Below are 19,873 nucleotides of genomic sequence, written 5' to 3'. Positions count from 1 at the left end.
TTGTGGAAACCGTCTGACCTTGCAGCATTAGGATTTGTTTGCTCGACGGTAGGTCGGTACTTTTTAAATTTAACCAATCGCTATCGATTTGGTCGTGACGTATGTAATGCGTCACTAACGGGCTAACTGGTATATTAAGCTTTTCCCAAATCCTTTAGGAAAAAGGGCAATAACGTCTTTCCCCTTGATAAAATTCACCAAACATTCTCTTTGTTCCGGCTTTAAATCCTCGATCTCGGGAATCATTGCCAACACAGGATGTATGGCTCTTTGCTGATTGGCTGGTGCCCGGACTCGCAAACCGTCTAGTGTAATTCGATTCCTGACCTAGTTGCTGGAGAGAAATGAAATTGAGCAGAGGCACTAGGTGGCGCCAGCCTGGCTAGTTTTCCTCATCTCCTTGGAAACAAGCAAGTGGCATACTGTCCTGAAGAAAAATTGTATAGTTCACCTTTAAGAATATAAAAAATTTAGCTACAAGTTAAGTGTGTCTTTGTATAGATTTATTTGTTGGGACTAATTGCCCAGAAAAGTCCAGGTTGCTAGCTGCAGATTACACCGTTCGCTCTAATGACAAATCACCCAATTGAAACGACTGTGCATTGTTGTTGCATGGGTGCTCCTGGCTGCTCTGGCCCTCTCCTCTTTACGGTGGGTGATTGGGGTGAGCTGCACCGCTGACTCTCAGATGAATGCTGGGTCTGTGGGCAGATGTTGTGGCTCTGCGGGAGGCCGACAGCAGGAAGTGTCACTGCAGCCGCCCGTGTTAGCGCCATCTGCTGCCCTCCCCCAGCACTCGCGCTCTTAACACTTCATCTCTCACTTGTTGCTCACTAACTCTGGGTAATTACTGAAAGACTGCTGGGCCAGACAGCTGGGTTAGAAATGCATTAGCGGGATTCCATTAGTGAAGATGATACAATGACATCATTGTTAGATGCTAGGGGTGGGAGCAGACAGGATTTTCACAAAATACAAATTGTACAAAATACACAAAATACAAAATACATAATGAGATTTTGAAATTTACAATAATCAGATCAATTCACAATTTGGTCTCAATTTTCTAATTTCTTAAGTGACAGATAAATAAGTTTAATGACATATTGTAGAATACTCTAGGTCAGGGGTGGGCAATTATTTTTGTCCATGGGGCCACATGAGAAACAGAAAATATCGTGGAGGGCCAGGCCAAAATGCTTAACTTAATTCTAAATAATGTGAAATGATTTTTTTATGAAAAGCAGTAAATAGCATTATTTTGACAAGCTGGTAAAAAAAAAAAAACACCCTTAAAATAAAAGCAATGCAGCTTTAGTTCATGCATGAGACAAAATTATAAAATATGTTTATTTTGTAATTCCAAAGTAGCTTAAACGGGCTGGTCAGAGCCAACCAAAGGGCCATATGTGGCTCAGGAGCTGTGCAATGCCCAGGTCTGTTCTAAGTGAAGTAAAATATCCATGAAGATGCATCCGCCTCCACCAAAAAGTTCCATAGTGCACCTTTAATTTGTCTTTATGATAATGTAATCACCCCACAGTAATATGATGTAAAAAGACATAACAGTGAAATAGAATGCTCTTGCTTAAACACAGATCTGCTCCAGTGAATAGCAGCACAATAGGAGCTCCTCAGTGCTCACTCATGGCAGACTCTATATCTCTGTAATGAGACACAGCGGCCCATCATGCCTCTGCAGCAGAAGGGAGCTTTCCTACAGTGCCCTCATTGACTCCCTCCACAGCTGTGCCCCATCCGCTCCACGGGCACACACAACAAATTGATCAATGGCTAGTGCAGCTCCGGTGGCCACAGTCTGGTCGTAAATCTGCAGTCACGCCTCTGAAGCGATCGACAGGGCATCAATCACTTGTCACATCTGAGCTCCTCCCACTCCTCGGCCAACAGGAGCGCACCTGCCAGTCTCCTCCACTTAGCCGCAGTGTTAGCGTAGTGTGGTAATCGATGGAGAAGTTTGACTGGCTAAGAGCATCTGTGAACCCCTGCTGTCAGCTTTTCTGATCTTACTCTGCTGGGTTTCAAGTTTGGACTGAAAGTGTGTGGGCTGCTTGTTGGTGGTGGGTTAACATCAAAAGTTTTGAATTTCTGTAAAACTTTGAATTTTGCCAGAGAACAAGTACGTACTTTTTGGTGACTCAATAGAAGTTTCAAAATGGGCATCACAAGGTCTAGAGAAAAAATCTAATCTAATCCTTTAATTAAGTTAATAAAATGTCCTCTGTAAACAACTAAATACGACATATATATTTTTATTATGATATATTTTATTATTGGACTACTACAAACATAGAAAGAAAAGTTCATATTTCAGTCTTCTATCAGATGTTGACACCCCTGGAGTTGTTTACTGTGCACTCTGCACTATGCACTACTTTTAAACATATATTGTAAATCACAAAAATCCCAATTCCACGTTTTTGCAAACTTGGGCAGCCATAATTTAAATCCAAAATGTCTGTAAAACTTGAGAAAACTTTGCCTTTTTAGCATCATTACAACATGGCTTGCAACCAGAAACAGAAATGACCATACGTATTTGTCAACACAAGATTGCCATAAAAACATTTGGGATCTTATTTATTTTCACATCATATTTAGCCACTCACAATCACCAGATCAAAGCCAGCTCTATCTATATTTTAGGGTTGCAAATGTAGATGTTTCTCAGTTGTCTCCTCTGATCAAATATGGGCCTTGCTTTTCATGACAGATGCTGCACCCTCACTAGTCAGAGGGGAGTTACACTTTAATTGCCTTCCTCTATGCATGTATATGGAGCTTTGATGTAGCGTTAGCAGGGAAAGCTATCACTAAAAACCTTATGCATAATACAAGTTGAAGTACTGAGCGGAGCTGTCAAAAGGCACAGAAAGAATGACGCATCTCTGCTTTTATCTGAGCCTTCTATTGTGTCAACTCATCGCCATAAATGTATCGTTATTGTTTGTAAGGCTTCAAGTGGCACCTCTAAATTTATGTTGTTGGATTGTGTGGATGCTCAAGATTATAGCTCACTCAAAGTGTCTTAGTACAATGCACAGAAGTTACAGACCGGTTATAAAATGTCACTATATGCCAACACTATGGTTATTACAACCTACTTATTGGTAGGTAATTACTAGGTACATACTGTGGTACTTACCATGTACTTCCAGTGGTAATTAGAGCTGCCACGGTTAGGGAATTTCTCCTGCGTTGCGGTATAGCAGCTCAACGGGGCGGTATGTGATGATATCGCACCCCTCCCCCACCCCACATCCTCCAGAGTTATAATATTTCTAGCGGCACTGAAAACTCTGGCCAGTGATGCGCTTGTTGCGCAGATGCATATGTACCTTGGTTGTTGCGCAGATATAGCATGTGTAGCGTGGGAGAAGTAACATTCGGCTTTGGAACAAGTGCTGTTGCATCTCTCCAGCTCACTGTGGCAGCTCCAGTCAGAGTCCTGCACCAGCTCTGGTACCCGAGGACTTAAGAGAGAGAGCCCCTAGCACGAGCACGCGGAGCAGGTGTCTGCAAACCGCGATCAGACAACGGCCACACTTAACTCTTTTCGCCTGCGGTCACCAGATGGTCTACGTGGGAGCACCTTAGTCCTGGGTTAGTCCTGGGATATCATCGGCACGGGCGGTAACAGGTGGAATGTTAACGGGTCCTGGCGGTTGCGGGTCTCTAAAAATGGACCCGTGCAGCACTCTGGGTTGGTTCACATTGGTCACGTGCGGTGATCGTGGTGGTGATCAGCGAAGACCTGTGAAGCCATGACGTCTCAACTCAAGCATCTGTCTGGGTCCCTTTTGTGGTACAGCACAACAGTAAACAAAATGGTCAAGATGGATGTAGACGAAACCATACGTTCTGTGTTGGCAACAATTCCCGAGATTGAGGATTTAAAGCCAGAACAAAGAGAATGTTTGGTGAATTTTATCAAGAGGAAAGACGTTATTGCCCTTCTTTCTACGGGATTTGGCACATTACATCCGTCATGACCAAATAGCAGCAATTGGTCATTGAGCGAACAAATCCTGATGCTGCGAGATCAGACGGTTTCCACAAAGTGAAGCCGGCTGATGAATCAGGCTAATTTACAAGTGCTAAGCTGAGTTACTTCTTGTGGTTATTACTGGATACTTTTTGTTGTACATTCAACAGTAAATACTACAGTCATTCTGAAGTACAGTGTAATACATATGTTTTTAATATTGTAATAGAAACTTAAACCTGTAACTTTTTGGCAGGAATGACCACCATAAGCATGTCAAGTATCTAGAAACTCCTGGTTGGTGCATCAATGATCTAGTGTTAATTTGAGTTCTTAACAGAAAGTAGTGGGTTAAAAATCTTCCTACCATTTTACAAATCCTAGTCTGCAATGTTCCTGTTTCTGTCATGAAAAGACTACAGTGTGAAGTTTTCAAATGTTAAAAAGCAAGTGTCTAACTCATAACATACACTTCTGTCCTTGGAATTTGAATGTGAAACATCTCAACTGTCACAATCTGCCACGCCAACAAAGGCCTTGGCTCGTCTCATGGCTCAACAACAGAGCGCTGCCTCCGAACTGTCATCAAACTCTGCACTGATATATTTTAAATCATAGCTGTTCACTTTTTTGGAACATTTTCTTGGACTATAGGGTTTCTCAGGATTCAGAGAGGAGAGCTGATGTTTATGGATGAGGGTGGCCAGCGGGGGAGGATGCAGACGAAGTATAGGGAAGACTGCAAGGAGGGATGGGGCCTGCATTACATATACACCTTTCTACTTGTGTAATGGAGGAAGTGTAGGAGAAGTTGCATCTGCTCTATGGGGGTTTTATAGTGGGCTACAACTCCACTTTCTTACTAGTAAAGCCAAAACGATATTAGATTTTAAAGGTAGCAATGACAAGAGATGGGAACATTTGCTTCTGTGACCATAAATAAAATGAACAAAATAGGAAAAGTCTGGTAAAGTGTTCATCAGAAAAAAAGCCTTATCCATGGGTTTCAGAGTGATGAAATGTGGGACTGTTACCATAGCAACATATAATTCTCTACAAAATATTATTTTGTATGGTCAAATGTCCTTAAAATGGTTACCATGCCAGCCAGAACCACACTGTTTGACAAAACTTTACAAAGACGAGAGGATCTGGAGCTGTATCATGTCTTAGTGATTTCAGAGGGCGTGATTGACAGGCGAATTAACCAATCAGAGAGAGGCATGCTTGTTTGCATCAAAAATAAACATAGCTGCTTACATGCAAAAAAGGAAAAAAAATAGGAAATTCACTTTTGTTTAGGTATTGCTAGGAATCCTCAAATGTGCTATATTTAAAGAAAGTCCTGTTGTCCTTTTAACTATTAAGAAACTTGCCATACTCCAGAGAAACAATATTTCACTTTTATTTATAGATATTGTACCTTACACAAAAATAAAGATTTTCAAAACAGACACATAATATAATCACAATTTTAGAATAAAAGTTACATTGAAGTAACATGCAAGCTATAGTTCCATGTGAACTAGATCATGCTTTACAGTGCTGATCAAGTGTCGGTGTTTTATGGTTGTCACTTCAGATGATTTTAAACACACTGTAGTCTCAGAAGCACAAAGGTGACATTTTAATCAAGCTGTTTTTAGCTTTTTAGAAGAAAATTCTTCATTGACCATATGTTCTGTCTGGCTTAAATATTTAATAGCCAAAGAACATCTTTTTAACCACAAATAAAGACCTCCCCAGATAAATTTTCAAAACACACTTGGACAGAAGGTCAAGGTTACGGTGTGCCATATTGCAATTAAAATGATGTTTTGAAATGTCACCAAAGTACATCAGCAAAGTCTATTTTTTTATTTAAGCAGTTGAAATGAGGGTTGACGGAGATAGAAACTGCAGTGTAATTGGTGTAATCGTGTACAACAATGGTATTAAATTGAAGTAGTTGCTAGTTGTACCACGCGCAGTAGCTGTAGTGGTAGCAGCAATAGTAGTAGACAGTAATGTTGTAATAATATAGAAATGTTTTATTTGAACTACTTTCTTTGGTACCACTTAATAACTAAATCTTAATTACCCTTAGTAAAGCATGAACAAGACTTATGTCACAATGAAAAACTAGTTTATTAACAAATCAAGCGTTATGGTTAGGAGTTTGTTTTAATATAAAAAAAAAATTCACTATGGTTCAAAGAGGCTGTTCCTGATTTTCACTTAAATCGGAAAACAAACATTAATTCATTTTAAATGTTCTGCTGTAGTTCTTGAAAAAGTTACTTCTCACTTACCTTTTGCATTCCAAGCATTCTAATTATTAATCGCAATGAGTTTATAAATAATTTTTGCAGCTGGGCAAAGTGGAGCAGATTTTTGCCATGACCATTAAGCTAACAACAACTCGCACGCAAACAAATATTTCCTGATTATCAGACAATTAAACTCTTGCTTATTAGCCGCAGACAACATGCAGCAGACTATTTTGACCTCAAGAGCTGCTTATATAATATACTGGGGGAAAATCAGATAAAGGGCTTTTAAGTTTGTGTTATTGTTCTATTAAAAGTGAAGTCCTTATAAGTGTTACCATTTTCTCCAGGGATTTTTTAATACTCATTGATAATTCTACTTCTGAAGGATACCACGGCTACAGACATGTTCAAAGTCATGGGCAGATTCCCTCTGGATGTCGCCACATATATCGTCACCTGTCCGTCTGTCTTCCCTGTGGAAATACCTGTGTTTTTTTCACCTTCTCCCATCTGGTGCCCTCTAAATGCTGCAAATGATCCCTTCTTGTTAAAATCCACCCTCCCCTGTTCCCACCTGCTCGTCACCCCCACGGCTTTGGTCTATCGCTCCATATTTTCACATGCCATCTTCTTATCTGCTAAATCTTTACCCCCTCCTCTCTCTGTCTCCATTCTCTCTCGCTAACTATCTATCTGTTTGTCTCTCTTATATTGTGTCTTCTAGATCCTTTCTTTCCCTCTCTATTTCTGGCACCAGTGGCTAAACGTTCATCGTGTCCTTCGGCATGACACTTCACCCACATTGCGTAGACTGAATGTGGTGTGTATATCGTTGTGGACACAGATTGGCCGTCAGATTGTGTTGGGCAGTTGTGGCTATCGGTGTCTTACCACAGCCAAGTATGACATTCGTGAACAATGCAGAAAATTGTGGAAAAAAGTGTCTTCGAGCATCTGGAAAGGTGCTTTAAAACTGTTATTGTCTGTATTTCTTGCTCCTTTCTGACCTTACATTCTCTCTCTCGTTTTGTGTGCAGCGTATCTGTGTGTGTGTCTCTCTCTCCTCCTTCCTCTCTTTTTTTCTTATTTCATTTAATAGTAAAGGGACATTTTAATGAATATTTAAAATAAGTATGTAAATGTAAATATGTAAAGATTATAGCCAACGTACGTCCATCTTCACACCCTCTGCAGGTTGATGTCAAACAGTGCAAGGAAAAACAAAAGCGGATGTAACTCACCAGCACACTCACTATACATACTGTACATGCATAAGAACAGTTGAAGTTAAATCCTTTAATATTAAAATGCATGCACACTTTGTTTAACATAGTGACATATTTGACCCTCAAACAACCATTGTTTTAAAACGTTAGAGATGTATTATTATTACCATTTGTCCATTCTCTCTCTCCTTTTCTCTCTCTCCTCCTTCTTCCTCACTTATTTCTCTGTCCTTCCTCTCTCACTCTCCCTCCTCTTGTTCACTGATTCCTTTTCTTCTCTGTTCTCACCAGGTGTACCATGGGAAGAGCACTCCTGCTGTGGATAGGCTCTGTGTGGGCGTACCTGCTGCTGAGGTGAGCCTCGTCGCACCACAGTCTATTCAAACTCCCCAAACCTTTTTATTATTTGTCATTGTCAAGTTTCAAATGTTTCTGAAAATATTTACAAAAATATTTAGTGTTATTTTGTAAAAACATTGTTGTTCAGACAAGTACCCAAAACTCTGGGTGTTTTTGGTATATTTGTAAGTTTGGTAACAGAAGTCCAGAACTCTGTTAGTATGATCCCTGCTTACTTTCTGGATGAGTAGAAATGATCTTTCAATTGATAATTAGTATTAGTAAAGCAACTAATTACTTTTAATGTATTGTAAGTCATATAATGGGCTTGAACCATTGAGACCAACACATGATCACAGAGATGTCAAACGCTAATTATTCTCATTGGCATAACTCCACGTCTGGATGGTTACTATGTAAATAATATATAACTTGCTGTCATATAATACATGTAACACTATGAAATGACTATAGAAATGGATTATAGATGTCACACATAGTTGGGGGCAGCTAAAATGAATATTGTTCAAATGCAATTTTTTGTTGTAATACAGTAAGTTCTTAAGTCTAGACAGTAGAAATGTAACAATAACCGAAATATTGTGTCTCACAATAATATCATGGGCTGTCACAATATATCGAATTACGAGTTCCTTTGCTTAAATGCATGGTTTTACAGTATCAACAGCTTATAAACATATGGAACTACATATCCCATGATTCATTCCAGCGCAAACAACATGAAGAAATATATTTTTCACTTGAATTTTTGGGATTATGATGGAACTAAGGTAGTTTAAAAGCAAAATAGTGTCCTATCTACAATTATATCAGCCCCTCAAAATATCTGAATAAATATTGTACCATGAGATGCATATCATGATAATATCATACTGAGAGATTTGGATATCATTGCATCCCTACTAGACAGTAATAAAAATTATTAGGTTCAACATATGTGAGTTTATCTATGGGATATTTCATGGCGCAGTACAATGTAATCAGTAGGGAAAACTGCATCTTGCCCCCCATCTTAGAGTATGATATAATCACATTATAGAAACTGAAAACCACCAATAAAAGGTACTGTAAAAAAAACAAAAAACAGGTCTACATCAGCACAAACTGCAGGCTGCGCTCAAACTACCAGGACCTAACCGTGAAATTCACATTACAGTCTCCACCATTGCATAACAAAAAAGCTGTTCTTCTTCTTTCTATGTTAACCTGGCTATTCTTCGCTGTAATATTCCTACCAAGCCCCCAGCAACATGATCTATAAGAACAAGAAAATGTCGAGTTGTGGGGAAAAAAACGCCCTCGCCATTCAGAAGCATTAGTGTTGCTTCGATCTCCTGTCAAGTTTAAGACATCCAAGGTGCATGTCCCACAGAGCGGCACCGCAAATGTGATTTAAAACATAATCTGCGGCGCTGACAGAAGACCGCACCCGATCAGCTTTGTGCTAGTATCCCTCCTGCCCAACGCTGTTTACCCAAAGCCCCGAGTAAATGCCAGAGAAGACACACATTGCATTTCCATTCATTTACATGGAACGCAGCCTCCTCCTGCATATCCCGGTCACAAGCAGGCAGGGATCAATGAATGACAGCAATCAAATATTTATTTCAGAGCCAGTGCACCTGAGCTGGGAGGTCACATGACTGCAAGGGGCTCAGCGAAGAGAGAGAGAGAGAGAAGAACACAATGTTGTTTGTTTGTTCGACTTTACACAAGAAATGCTGCAGGGAGCAGTCAGGGCTGAGAAGTGTTTGCAGCGCGGTGACTGCTGTGTTGGTTTAGAGCTGTTTTTGTGTACAAGAACAATATCAGCAAGTTTATTCATCGATGTTTATTCATTGATGAAGAAAGGCAAACTTGCGGGAGTGGTAGAATTAGGAGTAGCCCGTGATTGCTGTTGGAGAGATTGTCACGAAACTCAAAATTTGAAATGGTCTGAGGCCAGATTAGTTCTAATGTAATCTTGGTTTGGTCCAGATTTAGTACTTTTCAAGTCCGGTTTTAGTTCTTTGTACTGTTTGAATAGTCGTAATTAGCAAATCACAAAGACTGCAATGATTTAAAGGTCCTATTTTACGCAAATTGGCTCTTTAAGCCTTTGAATGTTGTTACCTCATCAAAGACATTCCGAGTTTTGCTTTAGTAATCCTTAATTATTAGTCTGTTTTCTTCTCCAAGGCTCAAAATGCTTTTCAACTTAACATCTAATTTTACCTTTAGAACAGCAAAAATGGGAAAATCCAGTGGTGAAATTATTCAAATGATTCTAGTGAAAGTGTATGGAGTTTAATAACACAGTGGAACACTTCCTGTATCACCACATGACATCACAATGTAGAACAGAGTGTTTTCTGTTTAAAAGCAGAACTCAGTCTAGATTTGTGTGTTAAATGTGTGAATGAAACAGAACACAACTCCAGGTATGTTTTTGATGAGGAAACAACATTATTACATAGATCAGTTAATTAAAACTTAAGTCCTTTTAAGTAAAATAAATTCCTCAGAAAACTTCTATGTCTTCTTATTCTGTCCTGAAATGCAAGGGATTTTTGAATTAGTTTAGCAGTTCATATTTAACTCTTCTCCTAACGTGTTTAAATTGCTCACTCTGAATGGAAGTCTACTATCCAAGTATAAATTGCTGTTTTATTCCGTACTTGTCAAGAAAATCAAATTTAGATATTTTTTCGAAATTATTTAGAGCCTAAACTTAGACAGAAACACACAAAAAAATTATTTATTCTTTAATTGTAATAGGAAGCCTGTATAACCACTAAAACTAGCCAATACACAATTTAAGCACCAGTGTGAAATAGTCTGTTTTGACATTTCGAAAGAAAATGATAAAGGTTGTGAAGTTAGATGGCCAGCTATAGTTTATTTTGAAGATTTTTTTCCACACAAACCAAACGAAACACATAACCATTACTTTTCATCACATCTCCGTGTCTCTGTTCAGTCTCCAGGTGCCCGCCTTGTATTAAAACTAATTCCTTTTTTGTGTTTGTCAGTGTTTCGGGTTGTTGGGAATCAATGGAGCCGGCAAAACCACCACATTCAAGATGCTGACAGGAGACATTCCGATCACCGCTGGCGAGGCTTTCCTAAACGGATACAGGTGAGCGGCTAACTCCCAATAGAGCACCCTGTAACTCATCATAATTAGCCACCCAAGATGGCCGACCTGATGGGGCTGCTTTGTCCCAGCTACACTGCAATCCCTATCTCTCCCCTACCCTACTGTGTACGTTCAAGTATTTTCCATATTTTCTTCTCCTGTCTCTTACTGTTTCAACTTTATTTCTGTGATGTCTTCTTACAAACTCAGAAAGCTAGTGTTTCTTGTAGCACATATCCCATTCCTTTTCACATCTTCGCCCTGTACCTTACGTCTTTTTTTCCCCCTCTCAGCCTTACAAAAATCAGTCAAAAGAAACCTTCGTACCTGCCAAAAAAAAAAAAAAAAAAAAAAAAAACTTTGACACTAGCAATATAAGAACTTGTTGGAAAGCCAGGCATCCACATCCTTATTTTTAGGAACAAATTCTCTCTCTGTCTCTCTTTGCATCTCTATGCGTCTGTGATAGCTAGCAGTTAGTTTTTAGCACAGTTGGTCTTTTGTATATGTTGTAATTGTTTTTATGTTACACAGAAGATCGGATCAAAACAGAGCAATGGCTAAGCGCTGTAATGTTAATTTTGATTAATGTGACTAGGTGAGATTCAAGGAAACTTGGAAACCAGAACCTTAAGTCAAATCGGAATATAAAAAGAAAAAAAAAGCGTATGTTAAAAACAAACATCCACTGTCCTCAACTCCTTACACTTTATCTTTCAGTGAAAGTTTGTTGGAAGTACAACAATTTATAGTACAGGTGCTACATTCCCAACATAATGTTAGCCTTTAAATGTTCCATAGTACGGCATTGAAATTACCTCAATTACAGTATAGAGTTTTTATTGCTCTAAAATTTGTGATGTAACGACATCAAAGTCAATATCAAATTTCTGTATCATAACAATGAATTTAAGCAAAGCCACTTGTAATTGTATTTATACCGTCTATGGACTTGTCCAAAAATCGCCAAATTCTGGTTAGGTATTGCATTTATATATGCATATGAATCTTACCCATGGAAAGAGTCAGTGCAAAATTGAAAGGTAATGACGATTTATTTATTGAGTCGTGGTAGCCTCTGCTTGACTACTTACCCGGTGATGTCTGTATCACTATACAGAAAGGTACAGGCTCAGTGCTATGGCGGGACATTGGTTTGCCTGTTTGGCCAGGTCAGTGTGTTTTGCTTAATTGGGTAATGTTTATATAATGAGGAAAACTAAAATATGTGCTCAGACTGCTCTGTGTTTTGTGTTAGTGTTGAAAACTTAATTTTTTTTTGTTATATAATTCAATATATTATGATGCCTCACAATATTATTGCCAGACCTTTGACCGTACAGTATCACAGTATTTCACTTATCGTCGTTACACCCCTATCTAAAATTCCTTGAAAACATGCCTTCTTACTGTGAGGGGACTCCTCTCCACAGATCTGATCTGCAACTGGGCCTGGTGATGTCAGCTGCTTGTCACCATGGAGAAAGAAAAAACATTGTTTAATGCTCTACTGTAGCACATTCTCAGTTTTGATGACAAGCTGTAGTACCTTTCCTTTGTACAGTTAGTAACTCATATATTGTAACTATTTGCCCTTTGTTTTGCAGCATTCGCACGGAGATGAGAAATGTCCACCAGAACTTGGGCTACTGTCCGCAGTTTGATGCTATTAACGACCTTCTCACTGGACAGGAACATTTGGAGTTTTACGCCCGCCTCCGAGGGGTACCTGAAAAAGAAGTTGCCATGGTAACTAAAGTCTGCACTGTTCTTTGTGGGCTTGTTATAGATTACTCCAAATGCACTTTATTTATATAGCACATTTACAAAGAGACAGCAGTTGATGTGCACTGGTTGACATAAAAGATTCTCTTATAAGCTCCGCCAGGCTTTATTACCAAAATAAAAACACAGTAAAATCAAACAAAAACCTTAATAAATAATCAATAACAATAGAATTTGCAGTGAAGGTCCTATATGATTCTATTTTCTTATCTGTTTTATAATGTTTCCTCATCAGAAACAGACCTGGAGTTGTGTTTTGTTTCATTCACACATGTTTAACACACAAACCCTGCATATTTAGGCTGAGTTCTTATTTCAAACAGAAAACTCTCTGTTCCACCATCTTGTGATGTCATGTGATCATACAGGAATGTCCGCTGTGTTTTTAAACTCCATACACCTTCACTTGAATCATTTGGATAAGTTAAGCCCTGGAAATTCTCATCTCTACTGAAGACAAGGTGTAAGGTAGCTGTTAAGTAGAAAACGATCGCTTCTTGGCATCACAAGGTGAAACAGAGGATTTTGACCTTTGGAGATGTAGACAGACTAATAACAAAGGGTTACGCAAACATGTGTGAATGAAACAAAACACACCTCCAGATATGTTTTTTGAGGAGGTAACAATATTATAACATGACTTAAAGGTCACACATGTAATTTTGCATAATACTGGAATGTAGGCTTTAAGGACAAAATAAAGACAATAAAGTAATAATAACTTGGACCACAGCATTGGATGGGTTTCCTCCGGGTGCTCCGGTTTCCCCCATCAACCCAAAACATGCGACATAGGTCTCCAGAACAGTTAATAGTCAAGGTCAGTTAAATACAATCAATCAATGAACCTGCCCAGACTCTTCATCCTTATTGCCTAGTATGAAAGTGGTGTGTGTGTGCGTGAGTGATGGTGGTGGTCGGAGGGACTGTTGGCGCCGATTGGCATGGCAGCCACGCCTCTGTCAGTCTGTCCCAGGGCAGCTGTGGCTACAACAGTAGCTTACCATCACCAGGTATAGAGTGAGTGAATAATATGCTGAATGTAATGCTCTGTAAAGCATCTTTGTGACAAAAATGTCTGTGAAAAGCACTATATAAATAAAGACTTACTTACTTACTAGCATTGTTACAGTGTTAAAAGGATCTTAAAGCTGTGCAACTGTATTCTTGTAAATGAGTACATTATGTTTTCCCTTGATAAATTATATTATGAAAGTTGCACTTGGTGATAATATTACATTGTTGCACACTGTGTTCTTGAAATTATAAACCTTATCCATTATAAACATTGAAAAAAAAGCCACAAGTGTCACTAGCCCAAACAAGTACAATGTGCTTAAGAGCTAGGAGGTAGTTTGATAGATTTAAATTGTACTATTATTTCCTCCTTTCGTTGTTTTCAAGTTGGGTAGTGCAGTGAGATGAGACTAAAAACGGTCCGCAGTTGGGGGCCAATCGAACATAGGGAGCATTCCACTCTCACGAAATTTCATTGCTAGATTTTCCTCCAGTCTCTATTGAAATGCCATCATAACCAGATTGCATATAGGGCAAGTTGATGTATATGTGAGTGATGCGTAACCTCAATGGGAGAAGCCATACATAATGAAAAATGGCCAGTGTTTGTGAAGGCAGCAGCTGTGGGTTGTGTGTCTGCATTATTCACCATGCCCGTTGGTGTGGCCGGCCCTTTCTCCATCTTGCTCCTTTTGTACCCATGGCAACATCAAACCAGGAAGTGGCTGCTGGGACCCAGAGCCCTCAGACCACACCAACGCCAAGGCATTGATCTTCTCGCTGCTGTGCAATGGGACCCACTCGCAGCACTAGCATAACTCTCTGACTGACCATGGATTCTATTGTGATGGAAGGAATGTTGTCCAATTCCACCCTGGTGGAATTGATATTTGCATAATAAAACAAATGGAGAAATGTCTTATTTTCAAGAAGACAGTGTTTGTGTTTAGACCTGAACATCCTGAATAAATTCTTAGCTATGCAGCGATGTGAATGGCTTTGTAGAAAAATTTGAATTCAAGGCTATAGGCAACAGTATTGAAGAGACTGTATTTGATTTTTACAGACTTAGAAATGTGAAAAACAGAATTACTTAATCTTAAATGGTTTGCTGTGTTTTTGGAGTTATTACTCTCTTTCCTAAGACATTCCTTGCATCCTAATAATTTGCCACAGTTTATAAGAGCTTTTAAATAACTTTCTTAAACATCTTTCAGAGGACAGAGCGGAGTTTTGCTGTCATGATAGTAATGATGCTTGGTTCATGAACCATAAAAATGCTTTATAAATGAATGCAGATAGCACACATCAATCTAATTTTATTTATGTATTTATTTGGGGCAAGTAAGAGAATTATATTCTCATACAATGGAACGTGTAACATTAGTGAAATTATAATAGAAATAACCACACACACACAAAAAAAAATCTATGGGTGGATGTGAGGCTGTTGGTATATAAAGAGAAAAGCAGGGGGAGTGTACACAGCCTTGGGGGACCCCAGTGCTAAGGGTCTGAGATCTCTGTGTCCTCATGAAAAGGAAGTTATGGATCCAGTGGCACAGGGTGGTGTAAATGTTTATGTCTAAGGATTTATATAGAAGATTGGCCACTTTTATTCTGTTGAAGTCTGTAAAGTAAAAGTACAGGTACATGGCTGAAAATGTTTTAAGTAAAACAAGTAAAAATGTCTGTAGATATCTTAAGTAAATTGAAAAGTACACAAGAAAAATATAATTTAAAATACAAGTTACATTTGAATGCAATTTTAGTTTAGTCTATTGATACTTTGCAGTGATATCATGCTGGTGGCGTTCTACAGATGTCTGTAGTGGAATGTTCAGCAATGGTGACACAATGCATACATTAGCAAAAACTGTCAAAAAGTTTTAAGATTGTCTGAAAACTCAAGGAAATGACTACTATTATATAATCTTTTATTGCAAACATACTTTGGATATGTTGATATTTTCATAATAAGAGTTATTAATCATGCTTTTTTTTAATTTTTATGATAATGACCAATATTTTATTTTGTTTAAACTTGTTTATTTTATCAGGGACAATGCACAAATACTTTAAATATGTCATGTGCCAAGTTTTAGCAAAAGTATTTTCAAAATTGTGGAAGAAATGCAGATAGACAAGTGGAGTCATTTTAAAATTACATCAACAAGCAGCGGTTAGGCCTATAAAGTTTTGTCATACAAATACACACAGTTGTCACAGCGCAATCAAATGAATGTCATCTCTGTCTGTCACTCCTTTACCAAGGTTGTGTGATTTCTAGTGTGAAAATAGCAGCAGTCAGTTGTTAAGAGCCTATAGTGACGGCAGCTGTCACGCAATGTCCTTGAATAAGGCACAACACAAATACACTGGAGATCAAAGCCGACCATCCATCATGCAAGCACTGTACCACAAGTCTATTATTATCAATGCTATTTGTGTTCACTGTTTATTGTCTTCAAAGGTGGCCGAGTGGGGGATCCGAAAACTGGGACTGGTCAAATACGCCAACAAGCCTGCAGGAACATACAGCGGAGGGAACAAGCGCAAACTGTCCACCGCCATGGCTTTGATCGGATGCCCTCCCGTCATCTTCCTGGTGAGATGCATTGGGCTGTATTAAGTGTAATACTGGATTATTTGGTTAATCAGTTATCATAATTATTCAGGTCACAAAAACAATACAACAATATATATGTTTTTTTACTTACAAATTTAGAAGCAAACTTTTTTTGTTTAATTTAGTTTCAGTTGTATACAAATATTTCATTTTATATAACTTGTTATTGTTGTATGACCAAAACAGGCAGAAGCAAAATGCTTGCCCAATAAATACATCCATTTACATTACATACAAGTTTCCTTTTTGTAGTTGGGTCAGATTATGGTTTATGGCCCAATTGCAACCAATTTCTCTTGGTCTTTGGGAGTTTGGGGTGAGTTGGCCCAGATTACCAAGATTTTCCTTTCTCTATCATCATTATCTCAGTGACAAACATTTTAGAGCCCCCACTCCATTACGCAGGAGTGATAAATATTACACAATCAAAAAAAAGAAAGACTAGTTTGATGATAGTACAATAAAAATCCTCTCCTCCCTGAGGGATTACAAATGCATTAGCTAAAGATTAGAAGCGTGCCTATTTCAGGGTCACCCTCAGGTCATGGTTTAATTCTTTTTAGGAGGAACTAATTTCTTTAGAAAAATGTAAGGCACACAGACCTGTGTTTGCCCATATTAAAGCCCTGTTCATCAGGACTTAAAAGAGAATCCGACAGCCCAGTCTCACTGATGGGAGATTAATGCAGGCATGACTCAGAATTAACTACATCATATGCGTCAAGAAAACGCATCAGTTTGTGAGTCATATTTTGGTTAGACCCAAACATCTGGTCAGTTGATGTATTCAGTAAAATTAGCCCATCCAAACCTGCTACGCTTTGGTACAATGATATGAATCAATATCTCACGTCCTGCTCTATTTTCTAAACTTCACTTATTTAAGATGGATTTGTGGTGCAAGATGAAATAAAGCATTGGCAAACTGATGTGGCCTGCCATCTTTGTTGTTCAGTATTGTAAAGCATAATGTTAGATTTAAAACTACATTTATGCTAATTTTGGTGCTAATCACAATGTCTATAAACCAAACAGGAAGCTGGAGCATTCACCCCTGTACTGGAATAGAACTTGTTTCAATGTAGACCGTTTTCTTTTTATCAAATTGTTCTATGCCCTTAGCACAAGTCTATTTGAGTCTATTCTGTTGTAATACCAATGGCACACTGAAAACCAAATTAGAAAAACAGAATAGCGCTAAAATAGCACTATATCAAATTTTTCCAAAAGTAGCCCATCAAAATTCATTGTCATGGTCCCACTTTAGCGATACTGGGCCAGTCCTCCACTGTCCCCTTTGTGCGGATGCTACAATAGCTCTGGGACTGCACTATTCCGCTTGGCTGTATTTACTGGAGTGCGCCTGGCCTGCTCTCACTCGGAGGCAGTGGGATAATGTGTTGTCACTTTGTGTGTCAGTTTCACTATTGTGTGCTGGCCCGGCTCTGCTTTGGGACACTTTGGTCACCGTGGCGACAGTAGAAAAATACCCCGCGGGATTTGTACGAGTCTGGAGGAGAGGGAGAGGAGTCGGCCAATGGACTGAGTACTGTCATTCTGTAATCGGCCATGGACAGACAGGCCCGGAGGATGAACAGAGAAAGCAAGGCACTGCCCCAAGAGTGTCTGGGCACTCTGTGGAGAATGTGGCTCTTTTCCGGACATATTTGGGGTTTAGCTGAAGGGCCAGTGCATTTTGAATAAGAAAATAAATAGTTCATTACAGCATAGGCAAATTATTTCTGCGCTATTTTGTTTGACATTTAAATATAAGCAAGCAAGCTTACAAATATTTTTCATTTTGTAACAAGGGCTAAACAAACCTGATTACAAGGTTTTATTTAGAGGTGCACTATGTAACTGTTCTGATGAAAGATTACAGGGTGGAACAGAGCATTTAGCTTTAGAGCTGTAGACAGATGAATAATTAATTTTTACTAAAACGTGTGAATGAAACAAAGCACAACTACAAGTAAGTTTTTAAGGAGATAACAGCATCTAACATGGCTTAAAAGAGTCAATTACTTTATTTTCCGAACTATAAGTCGCTCTGGAGTATAAGCTGCACCAGCCAAAAAATGCATAATGAAGAAGACAAACACTTTTTGGGGAAAATGCATTTTATAAAATCAGAGACCAGGAACTGACATTTCATCTTGAAAGGCAAGTTATAGTAATAACAAAAGAATTGAGAACAACAATAGATGTCTGGTATATTAACATAACATATGAACAGTTATTCAGATAACTATAGCATAAACAGCATAACGTGAGTTTACCAAACTCTCAATCTTACTCCAAATCACTAAATCCATTGAATTCTTCATCTGCTTCGTCTTCTGTGTAGCTGTCATCAGACTCAGCATCAGTTTTAGTTAGAATTATTCCGGCTTTTCTGAATCCTGACAGGATGGTTTTGGTTGTCACTGAAGTCCAAGCTTTGTCGATCCATCCACTGACTTCCATGAAAGTTGCATGGTGCACCCTCCCAGTTCCCATGAAGCTGTGTTCTACATCCCCACTTTCCGCCAGTCCCTCACAAGTTTCTCGCTCGCTCCAAACTTTTTTCTGCCTCTCTATTACCGTTTTCAGCTGAATATTTCACTACTTGCAGCAGGACAGCGGCTTTTTCTGCAGGAGGCATGTGCAGTAGAGCCAATTGGTACAAGTGTCATAGTAGTAGCAGATACACGCACACAAGCCTAGAGAAAATTTTAATATTTAAGTTGCACTGGAGTTTAAGTCTCAGAACCACCCAAACCATGAAAAAAAGTGTGACTTATAGTCCAAAAAATATGGTAAGTTTGACCTGAGACATAGAGGAGTAATTGTCACATAAGTGTATTGCTGAACTGGTATGGCTCAACTGCATTTTGTATTTAATAATTTAAATGTTTTATTTTTTTTTTTAACTTGTTTTTCTTCATAATTCCTGTGTTGCTCTATCATGCAATCTTGAAAAATCCACTAATGACCTAAACGTTATCCAACTATATTCCGACAGTCAAACTGAAATAAACAAACCAGTGATGGCAAAACTTAACACTGTTGAAAGCAAAATAAAATCCATCTTATTTATCGTATATTATTTTTGTTTTCCAGGATGAACCAACTACCGGAATGGACCCGAAAGCTCGCCGCTTCCTATGGGACTGCATCTTGAGTGTTATTAAGGAGGGCCGCTCAGTCGTCCTCACTTCCCACAGGTATTTCTTGTTTTTTCAACTGTATTCAAAGAGTCTGAACAAAACAGTGTTGGTGTGAGGGGCACATTTAGTGATTATAATTGATTTGGTTTCCGCTTAAGCTTAGAGGTATTGTTTCCTCTGTGGCAGGTAATATTGGCAGCCAGGAGCTCACTAGCTGCTATAAAGATTTCATGAAGCGCAGGGCATATTGACTGATAGGAGCTTATTCTTTTCTAAAACAGAGCGTGTCGATATGTTTGCTGGAGCCGTTTCATTATCTAGACTTCCTGGA

General features: G+C 38.8%; 1 protein-coding gene across 1 annotated transcript in view; it reads left to right on the top strand.

Annotated features, from left to right (window-relative positions):
* Window positions 1-19,873, top strand: part of LOC110159332 (phospholipid-transporting ATPase ABCA1-like) — a 234,285-nt gene that overhangs the window by 179,167 nt on the left and 35,245 nt on the right. The window contains exons 43-47 of the mRNA XM_055156114.1: window positions 7,776-7,838; window positions 10,856-10,962; window positions 12,570-12,711; window positions 16,238-16,372; window positions 19,496-19,599. Of these exons, the coding sequence (XP_055012089.1) occupies window positions 7,776-7,838; window positions 10,856-10,962; window positions 12,570-12,711; window positions 16,238-16,372; window positions 19,496-19,599 (551 nt within the window). The remainder of the gene's footprint in view (window positions 1-7,775; window positions 7,839-10,855; window positions 10,963-12,569; window positions 12,712-16,237; window positions 16,373-19,495; window positions 19,600-19,873) is intronic.

This window comes from Boleophthalmus pectinirostris, unplaced genomic scaffold, assembly GCF_026225935.1.
Source record: "Boleophthalmus pectinirostris isolate CB_2022bp ecotype Guang Dong unplaced genomic scaffold, ASM2622593v1 HiC_scaffold_20, whole genome shotgun sequence".
Classification (NCBI taxonomy): Eukaryota; Metazoa; Chordata; class Actinopteri; order Gobiiformes; family Gobiidae; genus Boleophthalmus; species Boleophthalmus pectinirostris.
This window is presented reverse-complemented; position numbering and strand designations above follow the sequence as displayed.